The 18474-nt window shown below is 35.7% G+C and overlaps 1 protein-coding gene across 9 annotated transcripts in view; it reads right to left on the bottom strand.

The window, feature by feature from the left end:
• The window catches only part of G3BP2 (G3BP stress granule assembly factor 2), a 55901-nt gene that overhangs the window by 15129 nt on the left and 22298 nt on the right, over nucleotides 1–18474 (bottom strand). For all 9 annotated transcript variants that reach the window (XM_056803334.1, XM_001364890.4, XM_001364963.4 and 6 more), the window contains exons 2-4: nucleotides 15754–15872; nucleotides 4371–4452; nucleotides 2301–2474 (exon numbers count right to left, since the gene is read on the bottom strand). In XM_056803334.1, coding sequence (XP_056659312.1) covers nucleotides 2301–2474; nucleotides 4371–4452; nucleotides 15754–15848 — 351 coding nt within the window. In that variant the 5' untranslated portion in view covers nucleotides 15849–15872. The remainder of the gene's footprint in view (nucleotides 1–2300; nucleotides 2475–4370; nucleotides 4453–15753; nucleotides 15873–18474) is intronic.

The following is an 18474-nucleotide window of genomic DNA, read 5'->3' as shown; positions in this document are numbered from 1 at the left end:
CCAAAAAAAAGAGCTCTTGAAAAACTCTTCATTTTAATTTACTCCACCAGAACAATCTAGATTTCTTGATGATGTTCTAGACCCAAATAAGTTTTACTTTGTTTAAAAATATGTTTGCCTAGGTTGAAAGATTTGCTACATCTGTAAAAATTGTGACAAAAACCCATCAGTTCATAGTAGTTTTTTTTTTAATGTCATACAGCAACTTATGTGAAATATGATAATGGGTTTATTTGCCATTGTAATTAACTGGGCTATTGTGAATTTTGGGGACTTTGGTACTTCTTTGAATGTGCATTATCTACTGTGTTACTATTTTATTCTGAAAATCATTTGTACTCACACATGGCTGACACAGTGTGCCACTGATTTTAAGTTATATATTTTTTATTTAAAAATTTTTTTATTATTGTTTTTCCTTGTATATGCAATATAGTATCTGAGTTTTATTTTTTCTCTCCTTTTTGTATTTGAAGCACGTCGACAGTATTGAGAAGATTTTTTTTTAATTTTTTAATTTTGCAGTAATATAAGTTTTAAATACCTTTGTTCTAATATTAATGCATATCCAAAAAGCCTTAAATTATAAAAATGATGCCACAGATTGTTTAAAAGAATTATGGGACTTTGCTTCATGATTCTGTCTGATTCCAGAAGAAGAGAATATATAAAAGAGCCACTGTACAGTGCTAAAGAAGCACAGAGCATCTGCATAGTGCCTATGGAGCACAAGGTCAAAGAGACCAGATCCCAGTGGGATTGATGTAATTTTGAGCCAAGAAAAGAGGACTTGAACTTGTTTGGGGTTCGAGGTTGCAGCTGTTTAACATGTATTAAATGCAGGATGTCCTTGAGCCACATTCTATCAAGCACCTCCTTTTCTCTGTCTTCGAGGCTTCCATTTGCTGCTGAAATCTAGTCCCTTTTCTGTCTTTCACGGTGTGGCAAACTTTCTATAGTCCTGGCTACTGATTTGGTAAATGCATAACTGCTTAAATCATTTTAATTGGGTCCTGATTCAAGAACCTGTTATAGATTTGTTTTTCCTTTACTTAAGATTTTTTTAGACAGAAGACTTTTCTTTTTTATTTGATTTTTTTTCATGTTTTTGATTTTTCTTTTGCAAATTGATTCATATACCTCATAACTCAGCTATGCATTCCTGAGTGATCCCTGTGTTTGTTATTATTCACCTCAGGGGGATCAAGTTATTGTTGTGAACTTGGATTTAAATTTGAGCAATTTTAGGATAATAAACTTGCTACCTCCCAGAATCCAGAATGTGCCATGAAGATAGATGCCTGCAGAGACCACATGCTGTACCAGAAGATCCAGAGTGAACTTTGGGATTTGAATTGAACTATGGGGGGGTCGAAATGCCTTTGTTTAGAATATATACTCTTAAAGGGGACTGCCCCCAAATTGGCTTTTTGTCAACCTAGTAATCATTGGTTTTGTTTTCTTTTTCTTTTTTCCTTTTATCCACAAATTGCAATTTTTAAGTTGATTATGTTTCCATGATCCTTTTGGGGAAACTGGTTTCCCAGTAGGATGGGGGTTGGGGGGGGGAATGTATAAATGGAGATTTTGAACCTTTGACTTCTTTCCCCAGAAGTCCTTAGTATTTCCTAAAATTCCCTATAATCTCTCCTACGTCCCCACATTGGAGATCATGTTATTGGTATTTAAGTGGATGTATGCTCCTCCCATTCACTCTTTAACCTGCTACTAGGCTGAATTCAGGCAGCTATTTTGCTTTAGTTATTAATAATACTTTATAACATATAATATTTGGTTATTGATTATTAATTTTAAAACCCACAGAAATCTTAAAAAAAGAAATCAAAGGGAAAAAAATTAAATTCAAGGACTTTTGAGGAAAAAAAAATACCAGGAATGTGGAGCTTACTAGAGAACTTTATAATTAAAAAGACAATCTATTAAAAATTTAGTCATTAAAAAAAGATAACCTGTTATAGATAAAACAGAATAGTCACTTCATCATTTCCTGAAATCTTTTTTCAGTTTCCAATAGATCTAAGGCTACCATAAATTATACTAACAGGCTCCAAACATATTTTTTTAAATTAGTAACATATTTACTACCTGTATAACCTTGGACAAGTTACTTCACTTCTAGGCCTCTGTTTCCTCATCTATTCCATTAAGGCTTTGAACTCTTAACTCTATGAGACTTTCATATATAAACTGGAACAAGTAGGAGACATTTTTTTGCATCCTTGACCAGCAGACAGTTACAACCAGCTGTACTGTTAAAAATAAAAACTCAAGGAACTCACTTCAGGAGCCAGGACAAAGGTTTGCATAAATTTCCTGTCTGGTTGTCCACTATTGGACAGCAAACCCATGACCTGCACAACTACTCCATCACTCAAGGTGGCATGAGCATCCACATGACGAATTTTAGTGTGACACTCGCTGAACTTCAGAGACAATACTTTATGGTGAATGTCCTTTTAAAAAGAGAAACAAAATGTTAAGACAATGGAATTCAGGAGAAAACAATTCATTGTACATGCAAACTAGAATAATTTTGGATAGCAATCTGGTAGCACACTGAAAAAAACAAAAAAACAGTATATTTTTGATCCAAAAATCAATTAGTGTGAATAAAGCAAAATTTGTAATGGTTAAAAAAATGTAAACAATCTAATTGGTGTTCAATAGACTGAACAAATTTTGGCTTATTAGTGTAAATTGGGAGGCTTTTTGTTTCACACTTGTGATTTCATCGATGTAGAGAATTTTCAGCGATAATGCCCCCTCTACCAATGCCAATTAACAAATACAGTAGAACTGTTATACAAATAAAATGCAAATATATGAGGAATATAAAGAAATATGGAAACACATTAAGTATAATAACATAAATTTAAAGAATTACACACTAGCTACATTAGGAAAAAAATCTGAATACACCCGAAGGAGATAAAGATGGAATAACTAACATTTAAAAATGAAGAGCCTCAAAATTTAATTTTGTTGATATTTATATCAAAAATAAAACATTGAACTCATATTCTAAAATAGCTCCTCCTCATTTATGACCTGACTTACTCTAGTATATCCAAACCAATTTACCTTTTGTGATTATTCCACCCATCCAAAATAAATTCCCACATCTCTAAAATCATTGCTTTCATCAAATCAATCAAATCAAAAACAAACAAAAAAACTCTAAGACCCCAAGTGAATTCTAAGGAAAGATTTATATATGATCCAATCTTACCTGTCTCTGGTTTTCCCCAATTGTTTCATAACCCTCCAAGTCAGATTCCTCTCAGCATTACCACCCTACTTAGCATGCTTCTATCCAATTCCAAGCCAATATTCATTCAGTACTTTTTGCCAATAGCTAACTGACAAAATCCCATTTTGTCATTTCAGCTCCCACTTGAAGTCCCACTTCCTTAATAAAGTCTCTATTATAAAAATGAGGTAACACACATAAAATGCTTTGTGATAGTAATCGTAGAACTTTACATGTTCTCTTATTTGAACCTGAGAGGAAAGGATTATTATAAACCCCATTTTAAAATTGGGCATATTGAGATTGTGAGTTTTATTTTAAAATGTATTTATTTAGTTAATTAATTTAGAACATTTTTCCATGGTTACATGATTCTTATTCTTTCCCTCCCCTCTCCCTTAGTCAACAAGCAATTCAATTGGATTTTACATGTAGATTGTAAGAATTTAAGTGTTTGCCCAGGGTCACAGAGCTAAGTATCTGAGGCAGAATTTGAACTCATGTCATCTAGACTTTATGTTCAACAACACCATCCACCAAACTATCTAGTTTCCTATCACCACAATGTATAATACCTAAGTTTTAAAAGTTAATATCTTTTGCTTCTTGGAAACCTATAGCACTATAATCACTACACAATTTGGTGTTGGATTATAGCATCCACTGCTTTCAATTAAAACTTAACTGACTGTCATCACTGTTTATTACAGGGTCTTTGCTCAAGAACAAGGATCATATCTTTTGCTTTTCTATCTTCAAAGCTTTTGGCACAAAAGTACTTAAATCTATTGAACAAATATTTTCGAACATCAAGTACTCCACATACCCTAGAACAGTGATGGCAAACCTTGCCTTACCCCATACAGAGAAAGGTTTAGGAAGCACTCCCATAGAGCTGCTGGGTAGAGGAGCAGATGATGAGAGAAATGTCCTCAGGTAAGGTAGAGAGGGAGCAGCCCCTTCCAACACATGTACCATAGGTACACCAATATGGCCCTAGGACATCAAGGCTGTTTCCATTTTGTCTAACCATTCCAACCCACATCCCTTAGTGGGGGGTGGGGAGTGGGTTGGGGGGAGAAGAGAGAGAATCACCTACATTTTGGCCATATACTGCTTCCTGGGGCTTTCCACTAGCATCCACTCCACCATGAACATAGGAAGAATTCCTACCATAAAACCTGTAAAGACAATTGAAAGGTTAATATTGCATTCAGCAAATGCTCTTTTTTTTTTTCCAAATTATACTACAGTAGTTTTAGTAGAGTTAACAAAAAATTTAATGCTTTCTAAAAACACAAGACGCTCACTTCTTGATTAAGAAAACTGAGGTTTTTTGCCTTAAGTGCTCATTTTTCTCCCTTACTTTTCATCACAAAATCCTTTGTCATTATTCATGTCTCTCTCCTCTTTTTCTCCAGTCTATAATGCAGAAGCCCTTCTCGCTAAGGCCAGCTTTTCATGTGCCCTTAATCCCATTCTCTTGTCTTCTCCAGCAAATTACTGCCCCACTATACTCTTATCTTGAATTTCTTCCATCTGCTGATTTCTTCCCTACTTTCAAATATATCTGTACCCAAATTTCTCCCACCTTAAAATAAAGTAACAATAACAAAACCTATACAAGATCTTATTCCCTCAAATTATTGTCTTCTTCTACCTTTCTACTACTAGGAAAAAAGCTGTCTATACTGCAACTCTTTGCAATCTATATTTTGACCTCATCGTTTAAATTCTTTCAACGATATCTTAATTGCCACATCTGAGGATATTTTCTTGGTCTTCATTCTAGCTGCTATATGACACTACTTCCAAGTTTCTCCTTCTGGACCTTCTCTCTTTTCTGTGTTTTTGTGACACTACTCTCACCTGTGTCTTCTTCTGACTGACTATTCCTTCTCATTCTCTTTTGCTGACTCATCAACCTTATTACATCTCTACCAAGTGAGGGTCTACACCAAGGTTCTGTCTTGGACCTTCTCTTTACTCTTCAGATTTATGAACTCAACTTCCATGACCTTAATTTGTGAATCGTAAAAATTCTCAGACCCTACTTCAGAAAATTTGGTCAAGACCATTCTCCATTTTAAACAATGAAGGGACTTAGTCAGGAATGTATGTGAGAACTTTACATTACTCCACCCATACTTAGACAGTACCTTAGGGGGAGATAAAGTTGTAAACTCCCTACTAAACAGTGAAAAGTACTTAACCCATACTTAAGGTGAAGCTAAAGACCCTTAAGCTAAGTCTATTTTTAGATCTAATACAAAAAGGTGCTAAGTACCTATGAAGGTCAAATTAATCACTAAAAGGTCAGGCCACTTGCAAACTTGCAAGGGGCAAAGAAGTGTGAACTTACTCAGAAGTTTTAGTCTACCCAGAGAAGTTGAAAACTAAAGAAGGTGTGAATTAAGAATGGTCAGTCCTTTGGAAAACATCTACTGTGATTGGTAGATGTGAAAACTTAGGGGAGGTGACATAGGAGAAAATTCTCTTTGAAAGGAGGTCAGAAGAGGTCTCTGGAAGGGCAGCTTGCCAAAGCTGAATTGGAGGGCTCAGTGGCTGAACTTAGTGCAGCTGAGGAGCTAAACTGGAGGGTCTCTCTGAACACTAGAATCTTGCTTGGGACAAATCTTGTGGTGAGTGGATTAAAGACTGACTGATCTCTCTCTTAAGACTTATGCCTAGGCTGGCCTAGCCCCTTTCTCATTATTTTCCTCTTACTCTCTCTCTCTCTCCCTTTCATTAATTCCTTATTTGTATTAATTAAAATCTCTATAAAAACCCAGCTGACTTGGGTATATTTCGTATTTGGGAATTTTCCCCTGGCGACCACTTTATATTTGATTTAAACCATATTTCCGCGGTCACAGTTTATGCCAACAACTCTTTTATCTGTAACAGTTTGTGGCAAACTACTCTTTTAAATGTTACAAATTATCATCTCTATTCAAATAGCACACATTTAATTTTCCAGTACAAGGTTCTTTCCCAAGTTTCAGATACACTCCTTCAACTGCCAAAATTATATTTCAAACTGGATGCTCCAGAAAAACCTCAAATTCAATGAATCCAAAACAAAATTTGTTACCTTCCCTTCAAAACCAAGCCATCTTCTAAACTTTCTCATTTCTAAAGGCAGAAAGGAAAGGGGCTTACCAAACTAGTAATGGTTAAAAAAAAGACTGATCTGTGGAACTGATGAGGAATGTAATAGAAGGGAAAAAAAAACACAATAACAGAGTGCTTTATGGACCTATAGAGTCAAAATATTGAGTTTTTATCCTATTTAATAAAAATTGGTGGGAACAGTAGAAAGCAATATGGCAGAATTTAGGTTTAATTCAACATCTCACACCATATTACCAAGAAAAGTTCCAAATGGATACAAAGCTCTTAAATAAAAGATTATATAATAAACAAATTAGAAGAACAGGAAAGGAAATAATCCTTTTTAATTTTGGACAGAAGAGTTCATGACCAAACAAGGAATAGAGGATCATGGAAGATAAAATGGACTATTCTGATAACATAAAATTAAAGTTTTTGTGCAACTAAAACAAAAGAAGCTAAAATTAAAAGGAAAACAGGCTAACTGGGAAAATTTTTTTTGCAGAGATCTCATTTACTAATTATGTAAAAGAACTAATCCAAGCACACAAGAACAAGATTCATTCACCAAAGAATTATCAGAGGACTTGAATAGCATCAACAACAAAATTTTTTAAATGTTCCAAGTTACTAAAATAATTAGTGAGAAACAAACTAAAACAATTGAGGCTCTTCTACCTCACACTCGTCAGTTTAGCAAAAATGACCCCAAAACAGAAAATTACAATTGTTGTAGACCTGCTGATGAATTATTGATAGAAGTATGAATTTTTCTAGTCATTCTGCAAAATTTGGAAATATGTAACAAAACTGTAAACTGGGTAAACCCTGTGATATCACTATTTGGCCTATCCCCTAGAATTAAAAACAATAACAAAAATGAGGGTAAGTGCAAAAATATTTCTTACATGTCTTTTTATAAAAGCAAAGAATTAGAAACTAAGAAGGTACCCTTCCATTGGGGAATGACTAAAGAATTTATAGTATATAATGGAATAAATAACATAATGAAATATCATGGCACCATAAGTAAATGACATAAGGGACAATTTCAGAGGAACTTGGGAGGGATTACATGAATCAAAGATGACTAATGTGAATAGAACCAGGAAAATAATTCATTCCATGAGAAAAACAACTCTGAAATGCTTAAAAACCCTGATAATAAAATAACCACTGCATTTTCAGAGGACCAATGAATGTTGAGGATGAATGATGAAGAATGTTAAACTCTTTCTGACAGAGAGGTGTTAAGATATGGCACAGAAAGAAACAATAAATTTCTAGATATGGCCAGTATGGAAATTTGTTTTGCCTGTATTTATTTCTTTCAAGGGTTTCACTCCTACTCATCCATACCAATTAGAGGGAAGGAAAATAAGGTCAGTTAAGGATTTTTTTCTAAAAGAAAAATATGGATAAAAGAGGACCAAAAGGAAAAGACAAGCAGCAGGTAGCTTTGAAAGTTATGTTGAAGGTGGTGGTATCACTATCACTTGATAGAGAACCCTGAAGCCAGGAAAACCTGGAATCAGGTACTATCTTTGATACTATTCTTGGGCCAGTTGTTCAACCACCCACTGTTCTAAGCAACTAAGGCTCTAAGTAATGAAAAGATGCTAACTTGCATTGGTAATGAGAGTTTCTCCATCAAAAAATACCTTAAACAAATGAAATCCAAGAAGTGTCCATTCCTTATCCATGAAAGGAAAAAAACTTCATCCTCTTCTTCTTGCTAATTTTATTTGATGTTTGTTAATTCATTACAATGACTCTTTGAAACTCCTCCTTTTCTATAAAAAGCATCACCATATTGATTCCAGTCGCCTAGGTTTATATTCTTGACTCTCTTACCTCCCATATCCAAATCAACTGCCATATTTCTATGTTCAGAGCACCTCTTCTATATATACCCAACACTGGCTTTCAACATTCTAGATCAGGTATTCATGGCTTCTCATCTAGATGATTGCAGTAAGTCTTCAAAATCAGTTTCCCTGTCTTGTTTCTCCCCACTCTGACCTATTCTTCACATAGATGCCAAAAATTATTTCCGTGTTTCCAACATCAAGTTCCCCACAGACCTTTCCTACTGATTCCATGACAATACAAATTTTAATCAGCTTTTAAAGCCTTTCACAAGCTGCTTCTAAACCATCTTTCTACCCTCATTATTATACCTTACTTCTTTTTCTGCCCTCTCTTGTCCAGACACACTGGCCTTATTTCTCCCAACCATCTAAATAAAATCTTTTCTGATCTCCTACCTGCTGATGCCCTTCCTCTCAACATAATCCAGTATTCATTTTAGACAAACTTATTGATGTACATGTTTTCTCAGATAAAGTGTAAGTTCCTTAAATAGGAACTGTTTCATAGTCAAAATACATTAAAGATTTGCCGAGTATCTCTAATAAAGGTCTCCTTTTTTCAAGTATAGAGAAATGAGTCAAATTTATAATATGTTATTCCCCAATTGATAAGTGGTCAAAGGATATGAAGACAATTTTCAGACAAAGACATCAAAGCTCTCTAGTCATATAAAAAATGCTCTAAATCACAATTGATTAGAGAAATTAAAATTAAAACAATTTTGAGGTACTATCTCACATCTATCAGATTGGGTAATATGACACAAAAGGAAAATAAAAAATATTGTAGGGTATATCAGAAACTTAGGACACTGGACTTCCAGGTAAGCATGACAGCAGTATAGACCCAGAACATTTTCTGTCCACAGCACCCACAGACATAGACTACCTCAAAAGACCATAAAAACCATTTTCAAAAGAACAGAGGAAATCTACAGTAGAGCACAGCATTGAAGGTACATGGGATTTGGGCATTTCCACACTATAAGTGGGTGAAAAAACTCCCACCCAAATGTTAGCTGATCTATGCTCCCCCATCCCACCTACAGAGCCAGTCAGAGCCAGTGTGCGCCAGAATCAGCGAGTGTGCGAGAGGCACCCCTAGAGCGAGAAAGGGGCACCTCTAGGTCCTTGAGAACTGACAAAAACCACCACAAACCTATCCCTGAGAGCAGGTGCACCTGAAACCCTGGCAGGTGGGGGAGCGCAAACTGTGGGTGCCCCTGGGAAGGTAGTGCAGAGAAGAGTTGCAAACAGCTGCGGAGATTTGAGAGCTTGCCTCAGGCAAAATCCTTGCTCTTTAACTCCATACACAGAGAACCTGCCCAGCTCACTCAGATTTTTGATTAAAAAAGGGAAGGTAAAACCACCATAGTGATTGCTAACTGTGCACAGGAGCCCCAAACTCCAAGAAAAGCAAAAAAAAAAAAGGCAGTGACTCTCGAAAATTTTTACGGAGGAAAACCCCAGGCTACAGAGGAAATATAGGAGGAAAATCAAACAAAGATAAAACCTTCTAAAAAAATGCAAATTGTCCACAAGCCCTGGAAGAATTTAAATTGGAGCTTATCAAAAAGAATGGAAGCCTTCTGGCATGAAAAATGGGAAATAGTTCAAAGAGAAAAATAACAGTTTAAAGGACAAGAACTCCCAATTGGAGAAACAGCTGGAAGCCATGAAAAGTAGGCTAGACCAAACCGAAAAGGAAAACCAGTCTTTAAAGACCAGAATTAGGCAACTGGAAGCCAATGCTCTTGCAAAACAACAAGAATTAATAAAGTAGTCAAAAGACTTGACAAAAATAGAAGAAAACATAAAATATCTCACTGACAAGGTGACAGAAGGAAAACAAAGGAAGGAGTGACAATTTGAGAATCACTGGTCTACCTGAAAAGCCAGAAATTAACAGAAATCTTGACATCATACTACAAGAAATCATCCCAAAAAACTGCCCTGATGTTCTTGAACAAAGGGGGAAAAACAGACATTGAAAGAATTCATAGAACATCCTCTACACTAAATCCCCAAAAGACAAACTCCCAGGAATGTAATTGCCAAATTCCAGAGCTTTCAAGCTAAATAGAAAATTCTACAAGAAGCCAAAAAGAAACAATTCAGGTACCAAGGAGTACCAATCAGGATCACACAAAACCTGGCAGCTTCCACACTAAAGGACCACAAGGTCTGGAATATGATATTCAGAAAGGTAAGAGAACTGGGTCTTCAACCAAGAATCATCTATCCATCAAAACTAACTATATACTACCAGAGGAAAGTATGGGCATTCAACAAAATAAAAGATTTCCAAGTATTTGTAAAGAAAAGACCAGAACTAGGTGGAAAGTTTGATATCCAAACACAAAGATCAAGACAAACATGAAAAGGTAAATATGAAAGAGAGGGAAAAGGAGAAAAATGTTTTTTTTTTTAATTCAAACTCTCTTCTTTAAGGGCTACAATTAGATCAAATTATATATATATATTAATATATGGGGAAAATGTTATTTGTAACTCTCAAAAACTGTATTCATTATTATAGTAATTAGAAGAATCACTCACAGGAAGAGATTGGGGCATTAATGGCTATAAGATGATATACAAAAAAATAATAAGGGAAGGGGGAATTGATGATGAAATAAATAGAATAATCTTTGTCACACAAAGATACATGTGAGAGGGGGAGGGGAAGAACACTTTTATAAGGAGAGGAAGAGAGTGCTAATAGGTAATACTTAAACTTTACTCTCAGTGAAATCAACTCTGAGAGGGAAGAGCATCTATATCCATTGGGATCTTGAATTCTATCTTATCCTACAGGGTAAGGGAGAATGGAAAACTAAGGGGGGTAGGGGGGAGGGAGTACAAGAAGGGAGGGTAGGAGAGGGGGGAGGGAACTTAACAGACCATAAAAAAAAAAAGGGAGGGACCAGAAAGGGAAGCATATCAAGGCAGGAGTTTAGAAGGATTGATGGATTGATTGAAACACACCAGAGGCAGGTAGAAATTCACAAGGTCAGAATTAAAGGTTGGAGCAAGACCTATGGGCCTCAACTGATAGAAAGAAGGCAGGAGTTGCAATGATGATATCTGACAGAGCCAAAGTAAAAATAGACCTGATTAAAAGGGATAGGGAAGGTAAATACATCCTGATAAAAGGGAGTATAGACAATAAGGAAATATCACTAATCAACATTTATGCACCAAATTATATATCATCAAAATTTCTAAGGAAAAACTAATAGAACTGAAGGAGGAAATAGACAGTAAAACTATACAACTGGGAGATCTGAACCCACCACTATCAAATTTAGATGAATCAAATAAAAAAATAAACAAGAAAGAGGTAAAAGAGGAGAATGAAATCTTGGGAAAATTAGAGTTAATAGATATATGTAGAAAAATAAATAGGGATGAAAAGGAATACCCTTTCTTTTCAGCAGCACATGGAACACTCACAAAGATTGACCATATACTAGGTCATAAAAACATGACATAGGGGGCAGCTGGGGGGCTCAGTGGATTGAGAGCCAGGCCTAGAGATGGGAGGTCCTGGGTTCAAATCTGGCCTCAGACACTTCCCAGCTATGTGACCCTGGGCAAGTCACTTGACCCCCATTGCTTAGCCCTTACCACTCTTCTGTCTTGGAGCCAATACACAGTATTGCCTCCAAGACGGAAGGCAGGGGTTTAAAAAAAAAACAAAACAATAAAAACATAGCATACAAATGCAGAAAAGCAGAAATAATAAATGCAACCTTTTCAGATCATAAGGCAATAAAAATAATGATCAGTAAGGGTACACAGAGAGCCAAATCAAAAATTATTGGAAATTAAATATGATTCTCCAAAATCGGTTAGATAACAAATCATAGAAACAATAAATAATTTCATTGAAGAAAATGACAATGATGAGACATCCTTTCAAATGGTATGGGATGCAGCCAAAGTGGTACTCAAGGGAAAATTTATATCCTTGAGTTCATATATTAACAAATTAGGGAGGGCAGAGGTCAATGAATTGGACATGCAATTCAAAAAACTTGAAAGCGAACAAATTACCCCCCCCAGAAGAAAACCAAATTAGAGATCCTAAAAAATTAAGGGAGAAATGAATAAAATTGAAATTGATAGAACTATTGAATAAATAACACTAGAAGCTGATATTTTGAAAAAACAAACAAAATAGACAAAGTACTGGTCAATTTAATAAAAAAAGTAAAGAAGAAAACCAAATTAACAGTATCATAGATGAAAAGGGAAAACTCACCTCCAATGAAGAGAAAATTAAGGCAATCATTAAAAACTATTTTGCCCAATTATATGGCAATAAATATGCCAATCTAGGTGATATGGATGAATATTTACAAAAATACAAATTGCCTAGATTAACAAAAGAAGAAATAGAATTCTTAAATAATCCCATATCAGAAAAAGAAATCCAACAGGCCATCAAAGAACTCCCTAAGAAAAAATTCCCAGGGCCTGATGGATTCACAAGTGAATTCTATCAAACATTCAAAGAACAACTATTCCTAATACTATACAAACTATTTGACATAATAAGCAAAGAGGGAGTTCTACCAAATTCCTTTTTATGACAGAAATAAGGTACTGATTCCAAAGTCAGGAGGGTCAAAAACAGAAAAAGAAAACTATAGACCAATCTCCTTAATGAACATAGATGCAAAAAGTTTAAATAGGACACAAGCAAAAAGACTCCAGCAAGTGATCAGGAGGGTTATTCACTATGATCAGGTGGGCTTTATACCAGGAATGGAAGGATGGTTCAATATCAGGAAATCATCCACATAATTGACCATATCATTAAGCAAACTGACAAAAATCATATGATTATCTCAACAGATGCAGAAAAAGCCTTTCTTATTAGAAACACTAGATAGTATAGGAAAAGAAGAGTCTTTCTTAAAAATAATAAACAGTTTCTATCTAAAACCATCAGCCAACATCATCTGCAATGGGGATAAACTAGATACATTCCCAATAAGATCAGAAGTGAAACAAGGACGCCCATTATCACCTCTATTATTTAACATTGTACTAGAAACACTAGCAGTAGCAATTAGAAAAGAAAAAGAAATTGAAGGTATTACAATTGGCAATGAGGAGACCAAGCTATCACTCTTTGTGGATGATATAATGGTCTACTTAAGGAATCCTAGAGAATCAACCAAAATGCTAGTGGAAATAATAACAACTTTAGCAAAGTTGCAGCATACAAAATCAACCCACATAAGTCATCAGCATTTCTATATATCTCCAACACACCTCAGCAGCAGGAATTAGAAAGAGAAATTCCATTCAAAATCACCTTAGACAATATAAAATACTTGGGAATCTATCTGCCAAGACAAACAAAGGTACTATTTGAACACAATTACAAAACACTCTCCACACAACTAAAACTGTATCTAAGCAATTGGAAAAACATTGATTGCTCATGGGTAGGATGAGCTAACACAATAAAAATGACCATCCTACCCAAACTTATCTATTTATTTAGTGCCATACTCATCGAACTTCCAAAAAGTTTTTTACTGAATTAGAAAAAAAGTTCATTTGGAGGAACAAAATATCAAGGATATCCAGGGAAATAATGAAAAAAAATACAAAGGAAGGTGTCCTTGCAGTCTCAGATCTCAAACTATATTATAAAGCAGTAGTCATCAAAACAATTTGGTACTGGCTAAGAGACAGAAAGAAGGATCAGTGGAATAGACTTGGGGTAAGTGACCTCAGCAAGATAGTATATGATAAGCCCAAAGATCCCAGCTTTTGGGACAAAAATCCACTATTTGATAAAAACTGCTGGGAAAATTAGAAGACAGCGTGGGAGAGATTAGGCTTGGATCAATACCTCACACCCTACACAAAGATAAACTCAGAATGGGTGAATGACCTGAATATAAAGAAGGAAACTATAAATAAATTAGGTGAACACAGAATAATATGAAAGATTTTAAAACCAAGCAAGACTTAGAAAGAGTCACAAAATGTAAAATAAATAATTTTGACTACATCAAATTAAAGTTTTTGTACAAACAAAACCAATGTAACCAAAATCAGAAGGGAAATAAATTGGGAAACAATCTTAACAATAACCTCTGACAAAGGTCTAATTACTAAAATTTATAAAGAGCTAAATCAATTGTGCAAAAAATCAAGCCATTCTCCAACTGATAAATGGACAAGAGACATGAATGGCAATTTTCACTCAAAGAAATCAAAACCACTAACTAGCTTGATGACATGGGTCGAGGGGGATATGATTGGGAATGTAGACTCCAAATGCAAACACCAACAACATGGAAATGGGTTCTGATCAAGGACACATGTAATACCCAGCGGAATTGTGAGTCGGCAATGGGAGGGGTTGGGGGAAGGGTACGAGGAATAGAAAATGATGTTTGTAACCAAGGAATAATGTTTGAAATTGACGAAATAAAAAAATAATGTTAAAAAAAAGAAACTTAGGACACTAATGAGCTTTTGATAGAACTGTGAACTGATTCAACCATTCAATTTGGAACCATGTTCAAAGTGTTATAAAACTGTGTGTACTTGACCTAGCAATACTACTAGGGGGTTGGGAGTGGGAGGGAGAATCAGATAAATAGGCACAGAGAAAGGCACCTAATTGTCAAGAATATTTATTGCAGCTCTTTTTGTGGTGGCAAAGAATTGGAAATTGAGAGGATATTCATCAATTGGGGAATGGCTGAAGAAAAGTAAGATGATTATAGAAAAATCTGGAAAAACTTACATGAACTAATGCAAAATGAAGTGAGCAGAATCAGGAGAAATTAATGTAGGATGATCAACTTAGCTATTCTCAGCAATACAATGATCCAAAACAATTCCAAGGGACTCGATAAAAAAAACTGCTATCCACCTCCAAGGAAAGAACTGATGGAATTTGAATGCAGACTGAAGCATAATATTTTTTACTTTATTTTCTTTGCAATTTTAAAAACGAGTCTTCTTCCATAACATGATCAAAATGGAAATGCATGCTCACATATAATAACCTAGATCAAACTGCTTACTAAGTCAGAGAGAGGAAAAGGGGGGAATAAAGGAGTTAACTTGCAACTAAAAATCTGAGAAAACAAATGCTAAAAATTGTTTTCACATGTAATTGGAAAAGACATTAATTAAAATTTTTAAAAATTAAATTTAAAAAAATTTACTGATCAACTGAGCCTAGTTTGGTTTTTTTTTTCTATACACAATACTCTACATGCATCAAGAATAGGTGGAAATGAGGCATCTTAATTAGTGTTAACATTCTGAAAAAAGCTCTAGAGTGTAGAATAAAAAGTAAAATTATGCTCCAAAAACTAAGATACCACACAGAATTACATTTGAGGACAAGAATGAGAGAAATAAGATTAAAAAAAAGGGGAGGGATGAAAAGAAATAATAAGAACCCCAGTAATATGTAGGCTCATATGATACTTAGCTCAGTTTTCCAATTACCTGTGCAAGTATTCTGGGGCCTTATTCAACAGAGTATAGTACTGTCTCACAAATTCCCGCCCGACGAGCAGGGGACTTGGCTTCTCCATCACCATTTCTTTGCTGCGCAATGTCAAATGCTGTAAAAGAAGCAGAACGGCATAAGCAATTAAGTTTTTTAATGAGATGAGCACTATAGATAAATTAGATTCAAATGGATAAGCCAACAGAAAGGAAGAAGGGCAAAAATCAAGTGGACCAATTAAATCTTGATAAAATACTCCTTAATTCCTCTTTCCAAATCTAACTACAGTGCAGTATTTAAGTACATTTTTCCTATACTGCCTCAGAATTCTTTCTCCTCTCCAGGGCCTTCTCAGGGAGCCAAACATATGACATATCCATATCTACTGTCTTCCTTTCAGGCCCTTTCAATCCCTTTATTTGCATGGCAGCTAACTATCCACCTTTAAGAAGTTCTTCTCTGCAGGGCCTTCCTACATAGCCTTATACTAGCCCAGGATCTGGTCTTCTCCCCATGGCTTTCTCCAGAGGCATTTCACTTCCAAAAAATTTCCAACTTCCACTGCCACCTCCTTCCTCCCACTTTTGCCTGCCCCTTTCTGTTGCATGGTTTTCTCAGAACACAATTACAAACACCCACCAAGAGCCTGGATGTCAAGAAAAAACCTCTTAACTTTTTTTTTTCTTTTTTCAAACTCTTACCTTCCATCTTAGAATAAATACTATGAATTGGTTCTAAGAAAAAAGAGTAGTAAGAGGTAGGCAATGGGGGCTAAATGACTTGCCCGGGGTCATAAAGCTAAGAAATGTCTGAATTCAGATTTGAACCCAGGACCTCTCTCACCTCTAGGCACAGCTCTCAATCCACTAAGTAACCTAGCTGCCCCAAGACCCTTTACTTTCCAATAACCTGCCTCCTTCAATTCACTCCATCTTGGACTTATTAAATTAACATACTCGAGAGATAGTAGAAAGCTGGGCAACATAGCAGATATACAGTGGAAGCCTAGAGTCAGAAGAACTTGAGTTCAAATCAGGTCTTGCACACTTGCTAGTTCTTTAACCCTAGGCAAGTCAATTTAACTTATGTTTCCCTCAGTTTCCTTAACTTTAATGGAGACAACAATAGCATCCAATTCCCAAAGTTATTGTAAAGTGCAGGCACAGAATAGATACTTAATAAATGCTTATTCCCACCCCACCCCAGTGATTCTGAACCCTTAGCTGCTACAGAATGAATTCCAAATGCCTGCTCCCTTATTCCTAAACTCCTCATCCTTGTTCCCAGGAGATATCATTTCAGATCAACCAGACCTTTCAACTATGTTTTCTGGAATGCCTATTCCATAATTAACCAATCTATTTTCATCTTAAGCCTTTTCTTTTCTCATTTCATCCACCTTCTGGTTCTCAGACATGACTCCTTCTGTATTTGAGGGCCATTTCTGGCCTCTTATCCCCTCAACTCATTTGTTTTGATGGAAGAATAAGAATACTCTTTCCTTCCCTCACTGCCACTTTGAGACTCTCCCACTAATCCCACTAACTCAGCAACCTCTCCTCCTTTCAGGTTCACACAATTTGAATTTATCACTCAGTAGCCATTATCTATCAAATTCTCTTCTTCCCTACTTCCTCCCACCCCCCACCCCCCCACCCCCCGACATTCTCTTTTCTTCTTCAATGAGTAACTAGCTTGGTCTTTCCATCTGGGCTCTTGTCCCTTTATACAAAGGAGACTTGAATACCCACAATGATGTTTCCCCTTAAATACCGAACCTTAATAGGGTAATCTAGTTACTTATCATGACCTCCTCCTTCACTAGACCTCAACAACAAAAATGGTCATACCCTTAGATCTTGTCATTTCCTACAAAAGTTCCCAATTTCATGTTCATGAACTCTAAAATTCCTTCATCATAATATTATAATTTGTTTTTATGTCTCACAATTGTAAAAATGGAGATTTTGAGCCTTTGGACTTCATCCCCCACCCTTAGAATTTCCCAAAATTCCATTTTCCCAAGAGTCCCCGCATTTTGCCTGATTGTATTTAAGTGGCTGTAACTCCTCCCTCTTCCTTTTTTTTGGACCTGCGACCAGGTTGAATTCAGGCAGTTCCTTTGCCCTATTTATTATTAATAAAACTTAATAAAAGACAATATTTTGTTATTGAATATTAATTTAAAAACTCACAATGTATCAACCTGTTCATCTTTACTATCTTGATCTTTAATACCTTTACCCCTCTGGGCTTTCCCAGGATACCCACTCTACACTGGCTTCATTGTCTTCTGTCTACCCTAGAATCCCTTGCTCCTTTGTCCAATGACTGATCAAAGCTTGCCAAATTCCACCATTCACCTCCTTTGCTCCTTTTCACTTGCTAATGAAAAAAAGAGGTAGGAAAACTCACAATTATGGACTGAGTCCACTACAAATTTATATGAAATAATCTCAAATGGATTCATAACTCACCGAAAATATTGAGGCCATTTACTGGAAGCTCCCTCTTCTTCCCTACTCATTTCAAAAAATTGCCCCCTCCCCAATCTCCTCCTCTCCATGGCCAATCTTTCAACACTCTTACCTTCCCCATTAAACTGCTATCCCTACTTTCTCTCTAATTTTTAATCATTCCCCATTTACTGGCTCCTGCTCTGCTGCCTACAAATACCACCATGTCTCCCTCGATCCCTTAAGTCAACAACCGTGTTT

Source organism: Monodelphis domestica, chromosome 6 (genome assembly GCF_027887165.1).
Source record: "Monodelphis domestica isolate mMonDom1 chromosome 6, mMonDom1.pri, whole genome shotgun sequence".
In the NCBI taxonomy this organism is placed as follows: Eukaryota; Metazoa; Chordata; class Mammalia; order Didelphimorphia; family Didelphidae; genus Monodelphis; species Monodelphis domestica.
The sequence above is the reverse complement of the archived record's forward strand: the minus strand, read 5'-3'. Positions and strand labels throughout refer to the sequence as shown.